General features: G+C 48.5%; 1 protein-coding gene across 1 annotated transcript; it reads right to left on the reverse strand.

Annotated features, from left to right (window-relative positions):
- Window positions 1-663: 663 nt before the first annotated feature.
- Window positions 664-20,955, reverse strand: LOC308158329 (zinc finger MYM-type protein 4-like). Its single transcript, XM_080531922.1, has 27 exons — window positions 20,846-20,955; window positions 19,311-19,372; window positions 18,901-19,083; window positions 18,347-18,428; window positions 17,664-17,949; window positions 16,822-16,996; window positions 16,326-16,529; window positions 15,789-15,897; window positions 15,337-15,452; window positions 14,435-14,509; window positions 14,321-14,392; window positions 13,808-13,958; window positions 13,387-13,559; window positions 12,802-12,955; window positions 12,117-12,269; window positions 10,592-10,629; window positions 10,142-10,286; window positions 9,717-9,829; window positions 8,941-9,145; window positions 8,105-8,293; window positions 7,274-7,383; window positions 5,076-5,262; window positions 4,638-4,789; window positions 4,274-4,388; window positions 2,690-2,947; window positions 2,136-2,268; window positions 664-1,682 (listed from the first exon to the last, which is right to left on the reverse strand). The coding sequence occupies exons 1-27, from the start codon at window positions 20,922-20,924 to the stop codon at window positions 1,463-1,465; spliced, it is 3,939 nt and encodes a 1,312-aa protein (XP_080388048.1). The 5' UTR covers window positions 20,925-20,955; the 3' UTR covers window positions 664-1,462.
- Window positions 20,956-25,100: the final 4,145 nt, after the last annotated feature.

Below are 25,100 nucleotides of genomic sequence, written 5' to 3' on the forward strand. Positions count from 1 at the left end.
TGAATGAGAAGATGTCCAAACTTCTGACTGGTACTGTATACATTTATCTTTTAAACATCGAGCCTCCTTAGAATTGTATTAATAATAAATCCTTCAAAGACATACAACAGTTTTCTGCATTTTATTTAAAAAGTATATTGATTTACAAAAGGTTCCGTTTGATAACACAGCCAGAACATCAAAGGATGTCAGCACAACAGACCAGCAGTGTGATGGAGCACTGACAATGTGAAAACTGCATTTCAACTCTAAATGAACAGCGTAACTGTCCTCCATACGACAGCATGGTCATATATGGACATATATCCAACCCTCAAGGCTCAAGATCAAGGCTCTCAAAAGATATGGATTACTCACCATATCCTAGTATTTGCAACAACAGAAAAATCATCCTTCTTCTTCTAGCTGCCAGCACAACGACTGCCAATGGCCCCAGGCCTGAGCATAGATGACTTTTTCCTGGATAGATGATTCACTTGTGTATTTGTTGTCACTCAAGTTGGAGGAAGGAAGGCGTCAGAAATGTAAATGTATTTTTCCCACAAATGGAAACGAGTTCAGATAACATGTCAAGGAAGCACAACGCATCATGCTTGTTTATTGTGCAACACAGCGAAACTCCAAATCAACTTTAAAGAAGTCCGATATCGCCGCTCCCCCCCAATGAATCTCAACAGGCTGTGGACAACACCAGTGGTAGCTAGGGGGCGCTAGTGAGCAGTGAACGCCAGAGACATGGTCTGAAATATTTTCTTTAACATGGAACATTACAAAAAGAACTCTTTTGTGACGGCTGAACACCCAACATTCTCTTGAACAATATCTCACCTCACACCTCTGTAGCATACACATGCCAAATTCATCGCCAAATTCATCATATTTGGCCAATCAGAAGCTATGTTGTTGAGGTGCTGGAGACAGTGTTTTATCAGCGTCCTCTATGGCCACAGCAGTGCACATGGCAGCAGCAGCATGTCCCTCCTCAGCCTCCGTCTGCCTCCAACAGAACAGACAGAACAGGAGGCTGTGTCCAGTCCTGATGGTGTGGCTGATCACTTTACAATTGCGCGCACACACACTCACAGACACACACAGACAGACACACAGACAGACACAGACAGACACGCACAGACAGACACGCACACAGACACACACAGACAGACACACACAGACACACACAGACAGACACACACAGACAGACCGACAGACACACACACACACACACACACACACACAGACAGACACAAACAGACAGACACACACACTTCTAGAGCTTTGGATGTGAAGGTCTGGATGCCAGGACTCCTCATTAATAAGTACAGTGTGAGTGTGTGTGTGTGTGAGTGTTCGCATGTGTGTGAGTGCGTGTGTGTGTGTTCGCACGTGCGTATGCACCCATGAGCTTAGTGTGCGCGTAGTGTGTGTGTGTGTGTGTGTGTGTCTGTGCGTCCCGGTCCTTCTATCATTCTGTCCAGTCCGAGTCGTGGTCGGGCGGGGCGGGGAGCTGGTCTTTGCCCTCCGTGTCCAGGTGGATCTCGCGGACGGTGAGGATGCGTGTGAGCATGGTCTCCATGGTGCTCTCGTCCAGGGCCGTGGAGGAGAACCACAGGGGGCTGTTGGGCACGCAGGAGCGCTCCGGGTGCAGGTAGAACACGTTGGAGCGCTGCTTCACCGACTCAGAGCTGGGGGGGGGGGGGGGGGAGGTCACAACATGTCAATCAATCAATCAAATTGATTTATATAGCACATTTGAAGGACGGTTTTTTAATGCTGACAGTTGGAAAAGCAACAAGATAAAAGGTTGAGGAAATGCTGAATCATATTGGCCTGCAGTATGGGGAGATTAAAAGCATAGTGTGTGTGTGTGTGTGTGTGTGTGTGTGTGTCTGTGTGTGTCTGTGTGTGTCTGTGTGTGTCGGGAGAGAGAGCAGAAGAGATAGAGAGAGAGGGAGAGAGAGAGAGAGTGGAAGAGAGATAGAGATAGAGAGGAGATAGAGAGAGGAGGAGAGGGAGAGAGACAGAGAGATAGAGATAGAGAGGAGATAGAGAGAGAGAGAGGAGATAGAGAGAGGGGGAGAGGGAGAGAGAGAGGAAGAGAGAGAGGGAGGGAGGGAGAGAGAGAGAGAGAGACGCACCATTTGGAGAGGTAGAACTCGTAGAGGCGTACAGGACAGCGGAGGGGGTTCTCAGAGTTCTCTACCATCTCCAACACCACCTCCTTCTCCTCCTCCTCCTCCCGCTTCCTCTTTGCTGCCACGCCGTCTGCTTCTGCAACACACACACCCATGCAGGTCCATCGTTAAACACACACACACACCTGACAACACACACGTCTGACCACACACACACACACACACACACACCTGACAACACACACACACGCGCTGTTGCGCTATTAAACAGAAGGACCTCGCGTGGGAGGGAGAGGGGAATCTTGTGAGTTGTAGGAACTCAAATAAAACGGGCAATTTGGAACATCAGGACCGACCGGGACGTTCAGAATCGAGATATCTCGGCTCTTAAATATTGTATTTTTTTAATTGTGAACCCGTCGTCTACTGTTGAATAACGAAAACAACAAATCCACTGGATTACAGGAGTCAAGTTCGAAGCTTCAAACAGCTCAAACGAGAGGAAGGTGGTGACAGAGAGACGGGGGAGAGAAGAGAGAGAACGCGACGACACACACCTGCCGACTTGTCGACGAAGTTGCCCTTGGGGATGGGCGGGTAGAAGCGCAGGAAGTTGGTCTTGGTGTTGTCGTGGTTGGTCTTGGTGCAGCGCATGACGTGGGCGAAGGACAGCTGCCGGTGCTGCAGAGGCGTCTTGAAGCGGAACATCTTGGTGCAGAAGAACAGCAGCGTGTTGAGCAGCACGATGGGGGAGTACGCGCCCAGCTGCTTACAGCCCCACAGGTACTCCTCCTCCACGCGGGAGTGGAGGTAGCCTGGGGGGGAGAGGGGGGGAGAGGGGAGAGAGAGGGTGAGATAGACACACAGGGGGAAGGACAAAGTTGGAGAGAAAAAGGAGATATGAAGCCAGAGATGTCACCCACACAACAACGACAAGAGGAAACAACATCCTAATCTCAAGCCTGGTACGTCCGGTTGATGCACAGGCAGTGTGTAGAGGAGGGTGTGAGGGTGTAGAGGAGAGTGTGTGTGTGTGTTGCGTCTGTCTCTATAGACGCAGTGTTCATTTTGGCAGGCTACAAAAAACTCCAAAAAGGTTTTAGCAATCGACCGAAAACTCCACTAAAATGTTTAGGAGTTTTTATAGACTAAAACGACAATAAAAAGTTTTCAGTTTTCGTCAACTAAAACTAGGCTAAAACTAAGAAATCAAAATGACTAAATGACTAAATGTGACTAAAACTAATGTGGATCTTGGTCTAAAGACTAAGACTAAATGAACCCTGGGTGTGTCTAGTGTCTCACCGCTGGCTGTGACAGTAGGTTTAGTGTGTAGAGGAGGGTGTGAGTGTGTAGAGGAGGGTGTGAGTGTGTAGAGGAGGGTGTGAGTGTGTATAGGAGGGTGTGAGTGTGTAGAGGAGGGTGTGAGTGTGTAGAGGAGTGTGTGGATGTGTAGAGGAGGGTGTGAGTGTGTAGAGGAGGGTGTGAGTGTGTAGAGGAGGGTGTGCGTGTGTAGAGGAGGGTGTGAGTGTGTAGAGGAGGGTGTGAGTGTGTAGAGGAGGGTGTGAGTGTGTAGAGGAGGGTGTGAGTGTGTAGAGGAGGGTGTGAGTGTGTAGAGGAGGGTGTGAGTGTGTAGAGGAGGGTGTGAGTGTGTAGAGGAGGGTGTGGGTGTGTAGAGGAGGGTGTGAGTGTGTAGAGGAGGATGTGAGTGTGTAGAGGAGGGTGTGAGTGTGAGTGTGTAGAGGAGGGTGTGAGTGTGTAGAGGAGGGTGTGAGTGTGAGTGTGTAGAGGAGGGTGTGAGTGTGTAGAGGAGGGTGTGAGTGTGTAGAGGAGGGTGTGAGTGTGTAGAGGAGGGTGTGCGTGTGTAGAGGAGGGTGTGAGTGTGTAGAGGAGGGTGTGGGTGTGTAGAGGAGGGTGTGAGTGTGTAGAGGAGGGTGTGAGTGTGTAGAGGAGGGTGTGAGTGTATAGAGGAGGGTGTGAGTGTGTAGAGGAGGGTGTGAGTGTGTAGAGGAGGGTGTGAGTGTGTAGAGGAGGGTGTGAGTGTGTAGAGGAGGGTGTGAGTGTGTAGAGGAGGGTGTGCGTGTGTAGAGGAGGGTGTGAGTGTGTAGAGGAGGGTGTGAGTGTGTGGTCTGGTGTCTCACCGCTGGCTGTGACAGTAGGTTTGAACTGCTTCAGCAGCTTGGTGATCTCCCCAGTGAACTTGCAGTAGAACAGGTCAGTGAAGATGTTCTCCATGCGGCCGTTCTCAAACAAGTGCTGCAGAGAGAGAGAGAGAGAGAGAGAGAGAGAGAGAGAGAGAGAGAGAGAGAGAGAGAGAGAGAGAGAGAGAGAGAGAGAAGATCACTGTGTGTTCACACAGGGCAACAGCACCAAAGGCATGGAGGTGTGGAAGTGGTATTGTGTGTGTCTTACATGTTCATGTGTATGTGTGTGTCCCTGTGGGTGTGTGTGTGTGTGTGTATGAATCCCCCCATATGTGTGTGTGTGTGTGTGTGTGTGTCCTACCTGCTGGATGCCCAGGCAGAGGTAGAAGATGCTGTCGGGGCTGTAGGCCTCCTGGTTTGGCCTCCGGGCCTCGCCGATGAAGCGACAGAGGCCGTAGCCCAGCTCCGCCGTGGTGCACTTCAGCACGTCCTCCTTCAGAACCATCTGGCGTGCTGGAGAGCATCCAGGGAAACATGGATGGTAAATGGTAAACAGACTGACTTATACAGCGCCTTTATCCAAAGCGCTTTACAACGGCCTCTCATTCACCCATTCACACACCAATATGCTGGGTGCTCCTCCCCCCCCCCCCCAGACTTGCATACGAAGCGAGGCTTCTCCAGGTCCGGCTGGGTGCTCCTCCACTAGACCCACCCCCCCCCCCCCCAGACTTACAGAGGAAGCGAGGCTTCTCCAGGTCCGGCTGTGTGCTCCTCCCCCCCCCCCTCCCAGACTTACATGTGAAGCGAGGCTTCTCCTCCAGGTCCGGCTGGGTGCTCCTCCACTGGACCCACCTCCTCCAGGCGTCCACCCCGTACAGGTGCTGCAGCTTGGGGGGCTCGCCGGGCACCGCCCCCCCGGGGATGACGGGGGTCTCCGGGGGCGACGACGGTTCTGCCGCCGCCGCTGCCGTTCGCGACTTCCTCTGCAGGGGGCGAAACGGGAGGAGAGTGAACGAGAGACTAAAGGGAGGAGAGTGAACGAGAGACTAAAGGGAGGAGAGTGAACGAGAGACTAAAGAAGGGAATTACAAAAGACAAAACCGTCATCATAACATCTCACGTACAAAGTATGGACGGTATAACCCTGCCACCCCCCCCCCCCCCCTGGACATTGCTGCGTTCGTTAACTCTGTGTTCTATGTGCTCATGTTATCTGTTGCTTGTTGTTTCTGTGTTTTCTGTTTTTCCCATATTGTCAGCGTCTTTGAGCCCCGGAAAAGCGCTATATATAAAAACAATGAATTATTATTATTATCATTATTATTATTATTATTATTATTAAAACGTTGTTCTTTTAGAAGCGTTGTAGGGTTAAATGAGGGATGTCATTGGGACAGAGAAAGCCAGGTTTCCCTTCTATACCAGATAGGAATCATGTCAGGTACGCAGTGTTGCAGTGTACCAATAGATCATGACAACAATTAAATACCTTTCCTAGGGTTAGGGTCAGGGATAGAGATAGGGTTAGGGTTAAGGCTAGGGTCACAGGCAGGGTCAGGGTTAGGGTCAGGGTTAGGGTTGGGGTCAGGGATAGAGATAGGGTTTGGGTTCAGGCTAGGGTCACAGGCAGGGTCAGGGTTAAGGTTAAGGCTAGGGTCACAGGCAGGGTCAGGGATAGAGATAGGGTTAGGGTTCAGGCTAGGGTCACAGGCAGGGTCAGGGTTAGGGTCACAGTCAGAGACAGGGTTAGGGTTCAGGCTAGGGTCACAGTCACAGGGCTTAAAGTGGGAAAAAATCCTGTGCCTGAAACTTTTTCTTGGGGAGGTGGGTCACAGTTTGAGATATTGGGAGAGCGGGTACAGAAGACAGCTTCTTGTCTCAATGTTTAAATGCATTAATACTATTTTATAGTCAATACAAAATATATGTCTCAATGTTAAAATGCATTAATACTTGTATGTGCAACAATACGATGTGCAATATGACAACCCTTGTGTACATAAGGTTCAGAAATAGGAAAAGTTAGGATATTTATAGCATAGCATAGAGTACAGCACAGTGTTTTATTGTATAGTATAGTAGATAGTGTACATAGCCTTTATTTATGTAAACCAGCTCTTTTCCCTTTTTTATTTTACCCTTGGCCCTCGTGTTTTTAGTCTTTTTCCAAGCACCAGGGGAGCCCCCCCTCCTAAATTTCGTTGTATGGTACCTGTACTGTATTAATGACAATAAAGACCATTCATTCATTCATTCATAATACTGTTTTATACTCAATACAAAATAAAATAATATATTTAGATGTCTTTAAAAGGCCAAACTGATTGCATCACTTATTAAGCCACTATCACTATAACAATACAGAATAAAATATATACATGTCTTTAAAAGAACAAACTGATTACTTATTAATCCACTATCACTTATATTCTCCTTCTTGGCACCACGTCCCATAAGGCTTCCCGTCACTACTCAGGGTTTTTCCTGGCTCAAAATGAGGCGGAGGTGGTACCAGTGGTGTTTGACATCGGGGGGGACCCATGAAGCAGGGCTGTCTGGGGGTCCTTAAACGAGCATCAAACACTTAATTTCTTGCATTCTGGTGAATTGATATGCACCAATTTGTGCCCTTTCTCCATCAATTTATGGTGGAAATTTCATTATACTGTATATGTAAAGGAAAAACCTATATTCAGGCACCAGATGACCATTCAAAATATAATGTAATATAATGCAATATAAGGCTCTCAGGCATTCTGTACTTTCAAATATGTATTCTCCTTGAGCAGTCAACATCAACTATCAGCTGTTTCGCTAGCAAACACGAAAGCTAACTTATTTGCGAAACAGCGCCCCCGCCACCACGTCGGCGCAATGCCGCAATTGCAGTTAGAAATGAATTATTTATTTTTTTGCTCAAAATTCCCCCGCGCCGGAAATCCGGCACAGTGCCGGAGAACTTTAAGCCCTGCAGTCAGGGTCAGGGACTCTCACCCGTTTCTTTGAAGGGAAGCTGTCGCGGGTCTTCCTGCGCGGCCGTCGTTGGGGGGAGGGAGGGGGAGGGGGGCTCTGGTCCCTCCAGTGGGCCATCAGCTCCAGGGTTTCTGAAACAACAACAACACACGGTGTTATCTCACTGCTGGATAGATGATCACATCATTTAGGCCATACGAAAACTAACTTATTTTTCTTTCTTTTTCTTATAGGGGGGCGCTTGTGTGGCGTAGCTCACTAAGGCGTCAGCCATGTAATCGCAGGGTCCCAGGTTCAATTTCGGCCATCGACCTATCCTGCATGTCATCCCTCCTCTCTCTCTCTCTCTCTCAACCAGCCTTCCTGTCAAGCTCTACTGTCTCTCTCCCAATAAAGCAGAAATGCCCTAAAACATATTTTTTAAAAGAAATAATAATATGAATCTTTTTTTACAGACTACGCGATCGCATAAGGCCCCAAATTAAATGATCAGGGTTCCCACACCTTCTGAAACATCACATTCAAGCACCTTTCAAGGACTTTCAAGACTCAATTCCCTCAAATTCAAGGACCCAACACGGCATAGTTTGAGACAGAACTAGTTGACGAGCTAAGTAAAACATTTATTTATTTTTTGAGAGAGAGAGAGAGAGAGAGAGGGGAATTCAAGCACTTTCAATGACCCATGTCAATTTTCCAAAACTAGGGTTAGTAATTAATAGATTATTTCAGAGTTATTATTATTTCCACCAGGTGTGAGGCACAACCCAGGGCGTTTGCTGCAGCGTGAGCCATTGGGGGGCGACAACATCACGGCGGCTGAAAGGTGACAGCAGGGGGGAGGTTACCTACCGATGGGGAAGTCAGCCTCCAGGTCCATGGCGGGGGGTTCGGCGGGGACGTGGTTGTCTGTGACTGGCTGGAGCCTCTCATTGGTGAGGGAGCGACTGAGGCGGGAGGACGTGGGCTCCTCCTCCCAGTTCAGGAAGCTGGTGGTCAGGTCCTCCGTGTCCAGGTCCCCACTGTAGCTGCTGCCCTGGTCTGGGGGACGGACAACAGCAACGTTGGGTTCATGTTATGAATGAATGATGATCTTTATTGTCATTGTACAGGTACAACGAAATTGAAGTGCAAACCCTAGGTGCTAACAATCAAAACACCGTCCTAAGATAATAAAACACAACCCTAAGATAATGAGACATAAATAGCTATAAATAGGGGGATGTACCTAAAAGTGATCGGTAGGAATCTGAGTATATATCTATTATGTAAACTTTTATACACTATATGGCCTATTCACAGGTGGAATTAGAGAAACAGACAGGAACGTTGGGTCGATGTTAGAGAAACAGACAGGAACGTTGGGTCGATGTTAGAGAAACAGACAGGAACGTTGGGTCGATGTTAGAGAAACAGACAGGAACGTTGGGTTGATGTTAGAGAAACAGACATGAACGTTACAGTAATGTTCGGTCAATGTTTCAGAAACAGACACATTTTAGTGTTCTAAACAAGGGAGTTACGGAGTGTCGCAGTCATTAAACAAACGGGGATTACGACTAAGATCAAGATGAAGAAAAGTAGAAAGCGTGTTCACTAGTGCAAGGACAAAAGACAAAGCCTATTTAGACTATTGAGACATTGACAGACTCTGACTCAGTCTCTGTGTCCCTTCCCTGTTTGTTTACCGTCAGGGACTGCTGACGCTGGCTTGCATCTCTCCTCCCTCCCTTCCTTCTCCTCCTCCCCCGCTTCCTCGGCCACCATCTCAGCCATGAGGATCATGTCGGCCTCGAACGGGTTGGAGGGGATCTTGGCCTTGATCTCCTGGATGGTCTTAACGATGCTCTCGGCGTTGTCCAGGGTGACGGGCAGGAACATGGGGACGGGGACCTGGAGCGGGAGAGAGACGGGGCTTTAGAGCACGGCTGTTAGCGTGTTGTTAGCGTGTTCTGGTCCATGGCTCTGAGGTGTATGTGTGTGTGTGGGGGGGCTGTTAGCGTGTGGGGAGGCTGTTAGCATGTTCTGGCTGTTAGCGTGTTGTTAGCGTGTTCTGGTCCATGGCTCTGAGGCGTGTGTGTGTGTGTGTGGAGGCTGTTAGCGTGTTCTGGCTGTTAGCGTGTTCCTATACGTGCGAATATACTTGGCAATGAAAATAATTCTGATTGTGATGAGTTGTTCGGTTGTTAAGTCTGACGTCACGCGTGACGTTTAGCAATTTCCGGGTCCAAATAAACAATTCCAGTGTAAATTCTAGTACCAGTGTACTAAAGCGGTAGAATGACAGTTCAATCGTTTTTTAGACTCGGATCTATTCATACAACAAGGGACACCGCACTGCGGCACTTTGAAGAGAGCGCCTCAGCCAACGTTGAACCCGGAAACACAACTTAACAACCGAATTGTGTGAGTGATGGAGGTGGCAGTTGGTGGTTGGTAGGTGAGGGCTGAGGTGTTAACGTACCGGTATGGGCAGTCCTACGGGCTGGGGGACGTACTGGGAGTACAGGTTCATGGGAACTGGGATGAACACCGGCACTGGGACAGGAAGTATCAACACGTGGGGGAAGCGATCCTCTGGGGAGGGAGAATAGATGTGTATGTTCATGTGAATACATTTAGGTACATTAGTGTGTGTGTGTGTGTGTTCATGTCAATACATTTAGGTACATTAGTGTGTGTGTGTGTGTGTGTGTGTTCATGTGAATACATTTAGCAGGGTTCGACATTAACGCTTCCCCGTTTGCCGAGAGCAAGTAAAAAATTCGCCGGGTTTGTTTGCGCAAGTTGGTTATAAATAAAACAACCAACCTATACCCTACCCTATGCATGTGTGTTTGTGTGCAAATGTGTGTGTGTGTGTGTGTGTGTGTGTGTGTGTGTGTGTACCTGTCTGTGTCTCTATGGTGGTTGTGAGGGGTTTACACATGACGCCCTTGTTCTGGACCATGGGCTTGCAGAGCAGGGCCTTGTTCTTCAGGATCCTGGGCGGCGGGGGCGGGGGGCCTTTCACCACGTCCGTCTGCGTGCTGGCCTACCACCCGGTGGAGAGAGACGCTCATTACAGGCACTTTTTAACGATATGTGACACGGTCTGGTGAAAAGGTCTGCATGTCGGCAATTCTCAAGTGAAACGACCAAAAAGCTAAAAAAAAATAATATTACGAAAGTTTAAGTGTTGAAGAGCCCACTCAATAAAACAAACAACAGTTTTAGGATCACTAAAAGTGACCTTGGACCTACTTGGGGACTTTTCCACCAGACCCTGTCACACAGAGAAAATACAACATGTTATTTTGCGCAAATGTCATTAAGGTGAGGAGCATCAACACAACTCACATTGCCCAGGATCCTCATGGCTGCGCTGGGAACAGCCCCTAGAGAGAGAAGACAACAGTCAGTAGAGAAGAGAAACAGTCAGTAGAGAAGAGAAACAGTCAGTAGAGAAGAGAAACAGTCAGTAGAGAAGAGAAACAGTCAGTAATGAAGAGAAACAGTCAGTAGAGAAGAGAAACAGTCAGTAGAGAAGAGAAACAGTCAGTAGAGAAGAGAAACAGTCAGTAGAAGAGAAACAGTCAGTAGAGAAGAGAAACAGTCAGTAGAGAAGAGAAACAGTCAGTAGAAGAGAAACAGTCAGTAGAAGAGAAACAGTCAGTAGTGAAGAGAAACAGTCAGTAGAGAAGAGAAACAGTCAGTAGTGAAGAGAAACAGTCAGTAGAGAAGAGAAACAGTCAGTAGTGAAGAGAAACAGTCAGTAGTGAAGAGAAACAGTCAGTAGAAGAGAAACAGTCAGTAGAGAAGAGAAACAGTCAATAGAAGAGAAACAGTCAGTAGAAGAGAAACAGTCAGTAGAGAAGAGAAACAGTCAGTAGAGAAGAGAAACAGTCAGTAGAAGAGAAACAGTCAGTAGAAGAGAAACAGTCAGTAGAGAAGAGAAACAGTCAGTAGTGAAGAGAAACAGTCAGTAGAAGAGAAACAGTCAGTAGAAGAGAAACAGTCAGTAGTGAAGAGAAACAGTCAGTAGAGAAGAGAAACAGTCAGTAGTGAAGAGAAACAGTCAGTAGAGAAGAGAAACAGTCAGTAGTGAAGAGAAACAGTCAGTAGTGAAGAGAAACAGTCAGTAGAAGAGAAACAGTCAGTAGAGAAGAGAAACAGTCAATAGAAGAGAAACAGTCAGTAGAAGAGAAACAGTCAGTAGAGAAGAGAAACAGTCAGTAGAGAAGAGAAACAGTCAGTAGAAGAGAAACAGTCAGTAGAAGAGAAACAGTCAGTAGAGAAGAGAAACAGTCAGTAGTGAAGAGAAACAGTCAGTAGAAGAGAAACAGTCAGTAGAGAAGAGAAACAGTCAGTAGTGAAGAGAAACAGTCAGTAGAAGAGAAACAGTCAGTAGAAGAGAAACAGTCAGTAGAGAAGAGAAACAGTCAGTAGAAGAGAAACAGTCAGTAGAGAAGAGAAACAGTCAGTAGTGAAGAGAAACAGTCAATAGAGAAGAGAAACAGTCAGTAGAGAAGAGAAACAGTCAGTAGTGAAGAGAAACAGTCAGTAGAAGAGAAACAGTCAGTAGTGAAGAGAAACAGTCAATAGAGAAGAGAAACAGTCAGTAGAAGAGAAACAGTCAGTAGAAGAGAAACAGTCAGTAGAAGAGAAACAGTCAGTAGAGAAGAGAAACAGTCAGTAGAGAAGAGAAACAGTCAGTAGAGAAGAGAAACAGTCAGTAGAGAAGAGAAACAGTCAGTAGTGAAGACAACAGTCAGTATGGGAGGTTTGTCATCAGTCACGCTCGACAAGTACTGCTATATTAGTGTGAATATTTAGTGCATGTCTTTTATGTTTAGTATGTGTGTGTGTGTGTGTGTGTGTGTACCTTGCAGGGCGGTGTTGGCAAAGACGTTGGGCTGCCCAGTGGGAGTGCTGGCCAGTGAGACCACGTTGCCGATGACAGGGTTGGCGTCCTTAGCTGCGGGGGTCCACACAGCGGTGGTGGTAGGGGTGGTGGTGGGCGGAACCATGATAACGGCTAGGTAAAGGTGGAGGAAAGAGACCAAACATGAGAGGAAAATACATTAAATGTCAGTGTTTGTTGTCAGTGTTTGTTGTCATGTATTGCGTTTCATAAAGCTTAAAGGTGTCATATTATGAATAACTCACTGTTCGGTCTCTGATGACCCTGAAACTGAAATAAAGCAATGGACCTATCGCTAAGCCACGCCCCAACATAGAAATTGTCCAATCATATCACAGCAAAAGTCACTACAGGCAGAAAACTCGGACAAACAACTCGCTAATATCTGATGTTGAAAAGCTTCTAGACAAAATATTCTTGTTATCTTTAAAAAAACATGTTGATTACACTTACGTGGTAAATCTGAAATCTGAAATTTGCCAACTACCACCATTGTAAGTCATTGAATGTCATTCAGTCACGGTCGGTCAGTCAGTCACTGTCAGTGAAGCGTTGTTTGGTTTGTCTGAGTTTTCAAAGGGGGCGTGGCTTAGCGATAGGTACATTGTTTGTGATTCAACAAGCCAGATGTGCCTCAGGTACCTACCCCTCTGGCCCGGTTGAGACTGGGTCTTGCCCTGGATCTGCTTGGCGCAGAAGTGCAGGAGACACTTGATGTTGCAGAAGTGCTTCACCTCCCCCAACAGAGGCAGACTCTCATTCAGCTTCCCCAGGTGACCACACTCATCACACTTGGACACCTGTGAGGGGGGGGGGCAGGGTTTCATTAAAACATTCCTGTTGGGGCGCTTAGGTGGCGTAGCGGGTTAAGCGCTGACAATGTAACCGCAGGGTCCCCGGTTCGATTCCGGCCGGGGACATATCCTGCATGTCATCCCTCCTCTCTCTCTCTCACCCATCCTTCCTGTCTAAAATCTTCACTGTATCTGTCAAATAAAATGAAAAAAATATGAGTGGGACTGCCCCACTCAGAAAAAATAACTTAAGAAAGAAATAAAAACATTCCTGTTATTGTACAGCAAACGCATGTGAAGGCAGAGTTGTTTGTTCCGTGACCACCAGGAAGAAGGAGTGGGTGGAAGACCACAGGAGTGGGTGATGACCAGTGTTTGGTGTGTGTGTGTGTGTGTGTGTGTGTGTGTGTGTGTGTGGCGGTCCGTAGGCTCCTGACCTGGCAGAACAGCAGCGTGTAGCTGGACTTGCACTCGTCTGAGCAGAACTCCTCCGTGCGCCCGTCGTACTGGCCGGTGACCACCTTCTGGGACGTGGTGGAGCAGAAGGCGCAGGCCCGGCAGTGTTTACCCCAGCGCTTGGCCAGGTCGTGCTTGTACAGCAGCTTACAGCCTGGTGGGGGGGGGGAGGGGAGAGAAAGGGGGAGCTGATGAGAATACAGTTCTATCTGCAGATAGAGAATGGTCAGAAGTGTGTGGAAGCCCAGTCCCCTCGCCTTCCCCCACCTCCCCCCAGACCCCTCCCCTCACCTCCCCCAGACCCCTCCCCTCCCCCAGACTCAGCCCCCTCACTTCCCCCAGCCCCCTCCCCAGACCCAGCCCCTCAGCTCCCCTCCCCTCCCCCAGACCCCTCCCCCTCACCTTCACTACAGAAGGAGCAGTCCTTCTTATTGATCCTCTTCACCTCCTTGGTCACCTTCTCCACCTTGCAGTACTCACACCGGCCAATCACAGCGTTGGAGCTCCTATAGTTCTCAGAGCAGACGAGCCCACAGAGGAACACCACCTTATTCTGTAGACACACACACACACACACACACACGTTAATGGAGCAAGTGTATGACGGAGAGAATGAGAGTGAGTGAGTGAGCGAGCGCGTGCGTGTGAGTGTGAGTGTGAGTGTGTGTGTATGAGTGAGTGAGTGAGTGAGTGTATGAGTGAGTGTATGAGTGAGTGTATGAGTGAGTGTATGAGTGAGTGAGTGAGTGAGTGAGTGAGTGAGTGAGTGAGTGAGTGAGTGAGTGTGTGAGTGTGTGAGTGTGTGAGTGTGTGAGTGCGTGAGCATGCGTGCGTGAGCGTGCGTGCGAGCGTGCATGCGTGCGGCAGGCCTGACTGAGTGCAGTGGGCGTAGCGACAGAGAAGACGGTACGGTACCTTCAGCTGGACGAGCTCAGGCTTGGAGGAGAAGAGTCGGTGGCACTGGAAGCAGGTCAGCGTGGTGGTGTTCTGGGTCTGGGTCTGGGCCTGGGTCTGGGCCTGGGTCTGGGCCTGGGTCTGGGCTGGGGCGGCCGGGCCCGGGGTGAGGGTCTGGAGGATGTTCCCCTGGCCCGTCCTGAACTGGTCCTGAGGCACCACAGAGCCACAGAGCGGTGAGCGTAACAAGAGGAGGACAGGACATGATGGTGGTCATAAACACGTCCGTTCATACCACCAGTCCAAAAAGTATGGACAGTAGTACCATGTCAGTCCAAACCCTATTGTTGACTGTCTGATCAATAGAACTTTTCAGCGATTGAAAACCCTGATAGACTTCAACATTTATCCATTTTGTAAATAATACATTAAAAGTAGCACTGACTAACGCTAGTATAGGCTCAACTTGTCATTCTGGATAATGAAACGGCAAGCCAACTAATGTGACTTCCAGGACTTTTTATATGAAAGTAACGTTTCGACCTAAAAGACTATTCTGTTCGCTAGCAAACACGAAAGCTAAGCTTATTTGCAGTACAGCGCCACCAGGGTTAGGGTTATATTATAAATAGCGCCCCCGCCACCAAGTCGGCGCAATGCCGCAATTGCAGTTAGAAATGACCGAAATTCACAGAGTGCAACGCTTGTAGAAAATACGACCGTCAGTGTTTTGTCGAGAGCTGGAGGCGGCTAGAAATATGACGGAAACGGCCGCCTCATAACTCTCTATGCAGGAAAAACCCTGCTACTAAACATTCGGTCTTTTCACACATTCGGCCGAATACCGAATGTGCTATTTTTTGCTATCATTCGGACGAATACATTCAGTGGCCGAACCTTCGGTGCGTCCCTAATTTCTGTCATTTCTAACTGCAATTGCGTCATTGCGCCGACGGGGTGCTATTTAACCCTAACGGCGCTGTACTGCAAATAAGCGTACCTTTGGTGCCCCGCTAGTGCAGACGTACCAGACGTACCTGGAAGGTGACCACACAGCCCAGGGTGCAGAAGTTGCGTATGGAGCCGTCGGACATGGCCAGGTGGTAGGAGGGCACCGTCTTCTTACCACACGTGTTACAGTCCATGGGGGTACCTTGATTGACAGGCCAGAGTGTGTGTGAGTGAGTGTGTGTGTGTGTGTGTGTGTGTGTGTGTGTACAAGTGTGTGAGCTTTAAAATATGACTGTGTGTTTGTGTGTGAATGAGTCAGTGAGGTTGTGAGGGACAACCAGAGATGGACTGTGTATTGTGAGTTGTTGTTTGTTTTTCTTTGAGTGTGTGTGTGTGTGTGTGTGTGTGTGTGTGGGGGGGGGGGGGGTCCTGTATGTGTGTGTGTGTGTGTCTGTATATATGTGTGTGTGTGTGTGTGTCTGTGTATATGTGTATATGTGTGTGTATATGTGTGTGTGTGTGTGTGTGTGTGTGTTACCTGAGGCGCTGACGGCCTGGACCTTGTGTGCAGTCACACAGCTGGGGCTGCAGAACAGCTCCGTCTTCCCGTTGGCGTCCGTGCTCTCCGTCATATACGACACGGGCCGCTGGGCGCAACACATGGTGCACAGCCAGGGCTGCTTGGTCTTCTGCAACACACACACACACACACACACACACACACACACACACACACAGAGCCGGACGACGAGTGGTTAATGACCTTTAGAACACAGTTAGGGGGAGGCTGGCGGAGGTAGACATCGGAGGACGGGCTCGCTGTAACGCATCGAATGCAATCAAACCATTTCACTGCAAAAAGTAAATCTAAGTAAGATATTATATATGTATATATAGTATATTATATATACTTTTAAGACCCTGATTTTCTTTTTCTCAAATTCACAGACTTTCAAGGATTTCAAGGACCCGTGGGAGCCCTGTGTTAGGCTGTGGAGGGACAGTGAGTCTACCTGTTAGACTGTGGAGGGACAGTGAGTCTACCTGTTAGACTGTGGAGGGACAGTGAGCCTACCTGTTTGAAGGCGGTCAGACACTGCGACCTGCAGAAGGTCATGGTGCTGCTGTCCAGGACCAGCTGGTGGACCTTGCCGTAGCAGTAGCTGTTGCAGTGCTGGCAGCTGTTCATGCTCAGCTTGTGGGAGGAGCGGAAGCGGTTGAAGCAGTCCTCCCCGCAGAGCCGGTGCATGGACCCCTGCAGCATCACCTCGTGTCTGCTCTGGGGGGCCAGGCGGAGGGGAGGAGGGGAGGAGAGGAGGAGGGGAGGAGAGGAGAGGGGAGGAGAGGAGGGGAGAGGTTTCTTTAACTCGTTTAGTGCCGAGGGTGAATAATGTCGCCCAAATTGTCAACATTCCAGGGTGACTTTATACACACCAGAAATGCATAAAGGCTTCATTTTGTCAAACTATTACCAAAGTATTGTTGCTCTGTAAACACCACATAAAACCCCCCCACCCACCCACACCCACACACACACCTTCCCACCCACACACACACACCCAGTCCCTTACAATGCAGTTCTTCTTGCACATGCTGCACCTGGTCCCCTTGGTGGTGGAGAGGACCGAGGCAGCGGAGTTCCTCTTGAAGTCGAAGGCGGAGAGGCAGCTCTGGCTGCAGAAGAACTTGGTGGTCCCCGTCGTGTCCACGGGAGCGATGATCACGTCCTTAGGGTTGAAGATCTCCCTGAGAAAGAGATATGGACGTCACATACGTGTCGGTTATTCATACGTGTTGGCTATGATTGGCCGAAAGCTTTTTAGGGGGCTGAGGTCGGTAGCCTAGAGGTTAGAGACGCCGGCTAGCGATCGCAAAGTCGATCGCTGGGTCGATCCACCCGCCTCAGGAGGGAGCTGCGTGTGCCGTTATTATTATTCAGGGTTCCCACACCTTCTGACTGAAACTTTTCAAGCACCTTTCAAGGACTTTCAAGACTCAATTCCCTCAAATTCAAGGACCCAACACGGCATAGTTTGAGACAGATGTAGATGAGAATGTATATAATAGGAACTATCCGCTCACAGACAACAATTAAAAAGAGATGCTTGAAAGTGTGAACACTAGATGGTCTCTTGCCTTCTCTACCACAGCACAGCAAAACAATATATTGTGAAATATGTGTAAAGTTAAGCAATACAGAGACTTATTTACTAGTTGACGAGCTAAGTAAGTATACATATTATTTTTTTAGAGAGAGAGAGAGAGGGGGGGGAATTCAAGCACTTTCAATGACCCATGTCTATTTTCAAAAAACTTTTAACACCTTGATTTATTTTTCTCAAATTCACAAACTTTCAAGGATTTCAAGGACCCGTGGGAACCCTGTTTATCACACTGTGCCAGACGGACTCACTTGAGGCAGTAGTGGCAGGTCTTGTGCAGGCCGCTGGGCGGGGCCCTGGGGGGGGGCGGGGCAGCGGCGGGGGGGTGGGAGCCGTGGGAGGTCAGGCAGTTGGTGGAGCAGAAGAGGTCCGAGGAGCCCTTCCTCTGATAGGCCGTCTGGCCCTTCATCAGGACCTTCTTACAGGCCGAGCAGGCCACGCGCAGCGCCGAGGGGATGAGGGGCGGGGCGGTGGGGGCCGGCACCACGGTGGGGGTCAGCACTGCCCTGGGGGCGGCGGCCACAGGCAGGGGCGGGGCTACTGGATAGAAGAGGGGGGAGGAGAGAGGGAGAGAGGATGTAGAAGACCAGTAGAGAGGGATAAGAGGATCAAATTAATAGAGTGAAGCTTCTATGCAAGTCATGAATTGTGCAACAACAAAAGACGGGTAAGCGTCTAAATAACGGCTGTGTTAGCTGTTGCTATACTAACCTGTTGTTATGCTAACCTGTTGCTATGCCAGCTTGTTGCTATGCCAGCTTGTTGCTATGCCAACGTGTGGTATGCTAATGTCTTGCAATGCTAACGTGTTGCTATCCTAACGTACCACTATCCTAAACACGCTGCTATGTTAACACGTTAGTATGCTAACAAGCTGCGAGGATAACATTCTGCTACGCTAACGTGTTCTGCATTTTGCTCCCCCCCCCCTCACCATTCACGGTAGAGGCTCCGCCCACAGAGAAGACAGCGCTGATTTTGAGATCTTCAGAAACCCTCTGCTGTTGGCCGAAATCCTGTAAACAACGACAACAACAACGAGGTTTAAACATATTCATAATTTCAGCAGTGTTTCCTCTACATGCATTTATTGGTGGCGGGCCGCCACGAATGAATTTCCTCCGCCACTAATTGATTCAGTCCACACACAAAAAAAAAAAAATTCTCAAAAATTAAATAAAACTGAACATTTTAGCTGATTAAAATATATCTGATCCTAGATCAGCGCTATAATGGATGTTGACTAAAACTGCACCTAAATCCACGCCCATCTCTCTCTAACCGCTGATCCAAAATCAGATTAAGGGAGGGAGCAGGAGAGAGAGAGAGGGAGGGAGGAGAGGGAGAGGGAGGGAGAGAGAGAGAGAGGGGGTAGAGAGAGGGAGGGAGAGAGAGAGATGTTATACTTCAACATGTCTTGCTTTCTGTGTTTCTTAGTTTAGGATTAAGACCAACTGAACATCCATCCATGGGAGGGGGGGGGGGTACCTCGAAGGTGTCCGGCTCGTCTTTGATGTTCCCTGTGTTGGGCTCCAGGGCCTGCTCGTACTCCTCATCGATGGGCTCGTCCTTCACCTTCAACAGGGGGGGGGACGGGGGCGGGGACGGGCCGGGGGGAGGGGCCTCAGCTCTGCTGCTCTCCAGCTTCGCCGCTGGCTGGCCAGGCTTGTCCTGAGGGCACATCCCGCAACGGGAGGAAACTTTCAACAACAGCGGGACAAACGTGGAGACGGAGACGGAAGGAGAAGACGTCTACACCACCAGGTCCAACAGATCCCAAAACCCGAGACCCGACCGACCCAGTTACTTGTGTGCAGAACGCTCCACAGTCCGAGAGAGGCGGTGACAACTTGGAAGTGCGTCGTGCAGTGTGAGGCTGTACAGTCAAACGTACTTACTTGCACAACCTTGACTGGCTCTCCTTTCACGCCGTTCTCCAACCCTCTCAAACTGTCCTTGCCTGCAGGAGAAAGAGTAACAACAGGTCAAAACAAGCTACGTGGGTGGCCTGGGGTGGTCCAGTGGTCTAGCACCGGTCCGCGGTCTAGAGTGCACACTAGGGGTGGGCATCAATGTTCGACGATCGATAATTGATTGATAAGGATCTTGGTCGATCACAAAATATTTTGCTCGATAATCATTAATAAATTGAGTGGAAATTAGTTTGTCCACGTTATGTGTGAGAAATGAACTTTGCATTTGCCTTCGCATTGAATTTCGCAAATGAATCGAAACAGATATTCTGCCGCTCAGTTTTGTCGAGGGTAGAGGATTTCGTGCGCTCATGCGAATAGTCGAGCCAGCATATCCTATTCCATCGCGACGTTCCATAACCAGGGGCATAGAAATCAAGAATAAAGTTTTTTCCCCAAGGAAAACATGCTTGTTATTTCTGCCCTAGGCGTTGTTTTAATGAAAAAAAAGCGTATCAATTAATCGATAATTGATCGTTAATTCTTGTGATTATCGAAAAAGAAATTTTTATCGTTTGCCCAGCCCTAGTGCACACATAGGGCTTTCACACCGGCAAAGAACCGTGCCGGTTCGCGTTCGGAAACCTCCGAACGTTGGCGCTGTCTGGCGAACGAGCCCGCGTTCGTTCGCCAGACAGCACCAACGTTCGGAGGGTCCCAAACGCGAACCGGCACGGTTCTTTGCCGGTGTGAAAGCCCTAACATATACCCATGTCGGCATGGGTTCGAATCCGGCCCAAGCTCTGCTGACATGCCCTCTCTCTCCTTACTTTCCTGTCTGTCTTTACTGTGTCTGTCCAATACAATGAAAAATATGAGTGGGACTGCCCCACTCATAAAAAAAAAAAGAAAAGAAGCTACGCCCATGTCGGCATGGGTTCGAATTCGAATCTGTGTCCTTCCTTCTCCTCTACTCTACTCTGACCTGGGGGGGGTTTCACGAGACTTGGATTTTGTGGGGGGGGGGGAGTGGGGGGTTTCCTTTAGCGACGTTGACGGAATACCCCCCTGCCCAGTGCCCTCTTCCTCTACTCTGGCCTGCACTGTGGGGGGCACCTGTTTTGGTGGGGTCGCTACACATGGGTGTAGGATTAGCATTCATAAGCATTCATGATGTGTTAGAATTTAGAGCCAGACACATAACAAACCCCCATGGAGGAATCTATGGCGCCTACCTACAGTCCAGGGGAGGCTGGTGGAGGTAGAAATCGGAGGACGGGTTCATTGTAATGCATGGAATGGAATCCTTTCCTCATCTTATGCAATACAATGGGCCCCGCCCTACGATTTCTACAACTACAACAACAACAACAACAACAACAACAACAACAACAACAGCAAGCTGCAGCAGGTTCTTACAACAACAACAACATCAACTAGCTGCAGCAGGTTCTTACAACAACAACAACATCAACGAGCTGCAGCAGGTTCTTACAACAACAACAACAACAGGTTCTTACCTGCATCCACAATAGGAGGCTTGGAATCCGTGCTGTCCACCTCCATGAGCTTGCTCTTATCTTCCTCTCCCTTCACCATCGTGCCTCGGTCCATCTGCCCGTCTGTCCCTGTGTCCATCTTCTCGTCCACGTCGGTCTGATCCGGGGAGTTTCTGCTGGAAGAGTCCGTGTTGCTGCCCCCCTCCTCCTCCTCCGCAGCAGCAGCAGCAGCAGCACCAGCGGCGACCACGGGCGTCCCCTCCGGCGGTGGCTTCTGGTTGTCCTCCTCCACCTTGACGACGTCGACCTGCATCTCGTCCCTGACGTCGTCGTCGCGGGCCTCCGGGGGAGGGGGCTCAGCAGGGGGCATACGTCGAGGGCTCCCGCAGGCTGTTTTTTCTCCGGTCGTCGCGTCTGTGTCGACCGGATCACTGACAGACTCTCCCGCAGTTTGAGAGGCATCTGTACTGACTGATTCTCTCACTGTCTGAGAGGCATCTGGACTGACTGATTCTCTCACTGTCTGAGAGGCATCTGGACTGACTGATTCTCTCACTGTCTGAGAGGCATCTGTACTGACTGATTCTCTCACTGTCTGAGAGGCATCTGTACTGACTGATTCTCTCACTGTCTGAGAGGCATCTGTACTGACTGATTCTCTCACTGTCTGAGAGGCATCTGTACTGACTGATTCTCTCACTGTCTGAGAGGTATCTCTACTGACCATAGTTTGTGAGCGATCTGGACTGACCGCGTCGCCTACAGTCGGGGACACAGGTGTGCCGACTGTTAGCGAAGCCTCTGTGCCTACTGTGGCGGTTTGTGAAGCGTCTGTGACGGCTGTTTCTACAACTGTCGGCAGGACGCCGGTGCTGGGTGTAACCGGAGCGTCTGTAGTGACCGTAGGGGGGACTGTAGCGTCACTGGCTGTGGATGTCCCAGCATCGTCTACGCCCCCCGCAGTCGAGGTGGCACCTGCGCTGGCTGCTTCAGCGGTAGCTGCGTTTGTAGCATCACCGCCCCCGCTTCCCTCTGCCGAGCCTGTGGGAGCCGGCCCGTGTGAGGGTCCGGGTTCCCCTGCCTCCGCCGGTGCACTAGCCAGGGAAGGTGGTTCCCCTGCCTCCGCCGGTGCACTAGCCAGGGAAGGTGGTTCCGTCTCTTTGTCGGAGGCGTCCACACACTAAGGAAAAAACACACAATGTATTGTCAAGAAACAGTACTATAAAATGTCCCTATTATTCGCATAAATGCTTATACCGTAAATCCTCTAATATTGGCTGAGCTGTAGAGAGCACCAGGCCTTTGTTGGAGGCAGGCTTATATTAGAGGGAGGCCTTTATTTCTTAAAATTAAACTCTCCTGGACATAATCTGTTCATTTCCTGACTTTTATTGCAAAACATTGCACAAAGCAAACACAAAGCAAATAAAACTGGAATACCACAGGTATTAACAAAATATAACATAAATGTGCCCAATGCCACATAAAAACAAAACAAAACAAATGGCAGACTGGCCAGTTGACAGTAGTCAATAAGAATCAGAGGCTGTGTTCGGAATCGCATACTAGCGTACTATTCATACTATGTATGACGTAGATATGACTATGTAGTGCGTTCACACTGCATAGCATGTGAAATGTGTGTACGCGAGAAATGCCAGTTTCCAGCATATAACAACCAGATTAAACTGTTATATTAACAATATATCATCACCACATTCACACACAGAAAACAGAACAACTCTGAGGTGACTTTACTCTGTATGTATGTGCCATGGAGGTGACACTACTAAGCTCGTTGCGTTTCAGAAATCTTTCGAGCCAGCCCCTGCTAGCCACAAACTCCTTGCCGGCTCCATCACCCACTGAAGAGTAGATCTCCTTCGCTTTGCTTTGTATCATCTGCCTCGAGACTCGCTTGTGTTTGTCCCGCATTGAGCAGATCCAGTGGGAAAGTTTAGCTTCTAGCTCCAAGCACACTTTCTTTCGCCCACCACCAGATAGCCGGGCTCTTCCCCTGTCAGCTGCATGCAGTTCATTCTTCTGCTTTCTCCAGTTTCTGATACACTTAGACTACACTATTAGTATATATATGTAGCACTATAGTGACTACACTTCGGGTCGATGTCAAAGTGCCTTGCAGCTTGCTCTCCTGAATGTCCCCCCACGTACTGTAAAGCTCTCTCTTTAAAAGTGACGTCAAACTTTCGTCTGGTCGGCGTCATGTTTGTTTCCTCTTCTATGGGAGCTCTCTGTGCGTTTGTGTTAGGAGATCTCTACCGAGATAAACCGTCTGGTTTACACCAGATGTTGTTTTTTTCCTTAATTGTTTGACCCCGCCTGTATTTGTTCCCGTTGACCATTGCCGCCCCCCCCCGGCCATTATTATGACGCTATTCCACTACAGACCCGAACCGGGACGCATTTGTATCCGAGCCGTGCCGTGCCGTACTTTGAGAAACGCTTCTCCATTATACTGAGCGACCCGGGACAGGGAGGAGTTACGTGTCATAAGATTCCCCCCCTCCCCGCTATACAGATCAGCGGGGGGAAATGCGTGTCTCCTGACACGTTGAGCACTGTGCTTTTTTTGTTGGTGAACTACCGTAATAAGCCTAAAAAAATTCAACTATTCAAAAAGTGCAACTTCTCTGCTTTCAGAAACTGTCTGAAACTTTTAGATTGGGCATATAGTTCGTGAATTATGGTAGTTTGAAGTATCATGCTTCCTCCATTGAACGGAAAGTCCTATCTATTCCATTCAAAGTGTTTTAGTCTTCCCCCTTTCCACTGGTAATAAGGAATTGGCAAGAATAGATCGATATAAATAGATCAACATAATGCAGCACTATCATGCACAGATCAGCCTTAAAACATGTAACGTTAGATATATAACAGTGCGACGTATTTCTACGGAAAGGCTGACTGACGCGGGGCTCATTCGTTATAGATACGCTTGCAGCAGCGGGTGAACTCCCGGTTCATTGGGTTTACGGTTAAAAGCATATCTTCTCGGGGTGTCAGCGCGGTGGTTAAGGGCTCAAAATGACCGTATACCGATGGTGAAGTTAGCAAAGGAGTATTGTGTTTGTACCACCTTCACAGCCGGTGTTATTCACGGGCAAAGACGGTGCATAATAGCGATTTTTGTGTTATGCTTGTTGTAAATAAAAGTTCTATGATGCATTGAAATGACATTAAACTAAGATAATACGATGGTCAGCATAATTTTTCTAATCTTTATTAATAAGTTATTACAGAAACTGTAGTGAAATTTTCCAAGAGCGAATGTGGTATTTAAAGATGGCGGTTAGCGAAGAAATCTATGAACATGGGATGACGATTTCCATTGACCAATCAACGGTGTGCAGCGTCACACGTCACACGCAGCCTGGCAAAAAGGTTCCTGCCCTCGATGGGTAGCTAAAGAAGCGACCCGACCCGACCCAGGCCGACAAATGGAAAAGCGCCAAAGAAGCGGGTCAGCCCTCTAGTGGAAAAGCCCCATAAATGCGACTTCCCTCTGCAGGGCATCGAGCGGGAAAAGGGTGGGATGGTCCTCTATCTACCAAGCTTGCAGAGAAATAACTTCCGCTGCTTTTCTTTCCCATCATCTCTAGTAATGGAACAGTTTAGGACAAGTCGTGAGCTTAGAATGATAAGGTTCTATCTCCGTTTAGAATGATAAGGTTCTATCTTAATTTTAATTTTTTTAATTTTAATTTTGCCATTTAGCAGACGCTTTTATCCAAAGCGACTTACAATTACGAATTACAAGGACATTCCCCCTGGAGTAACTGAGGGCTAAGTGCCTTACCCAAGGGCACACTAGTAGTGGTGTGGCTTCAGGCGGGATTTGAACTCACAACCTTCCGATCCCAAGTCCAACTCACTATCCACTAGACCACCACTACCCCTATCTCCGTTTAGAATGATACGGTTCTATCTCCGTTTAGAATGAGAAGGTTCTATCTCCGTTTAGAATGAGAAGGTTCTATCTCCGTTTAGAATTATAAGGTTCTATCTCCGTTTAGGGTAGTTCAGAGATATTGAGCGTCAAAGTTTTTACATTCCATTATGTTTTGTGAGATGGAACCTTTGTATTTTATGAATTACTAACTGAAAAATGTCAACATTTTTAAAATAACACCACACAGGCATTAATAAACACCTAATGGATCAGACTATGTAAAAAAAAAAAAAATCAATTTTGACAAAAATGGAGATAGAACCTTATAATTCTAACGTCACGAAGTGGCTACAATACAATTCCAAT

Source organism: Nansenia antarctica, assembly GCF_963989245.1.
Source record: "Nansenia antarctica genome assembly, chromosome: 5".
NCBI lineage: Eukaryota > Metazoa > Chordata > Actinopteri > Argentiniformes > Microstomatidae > Nansenia > Nansenia antarctica.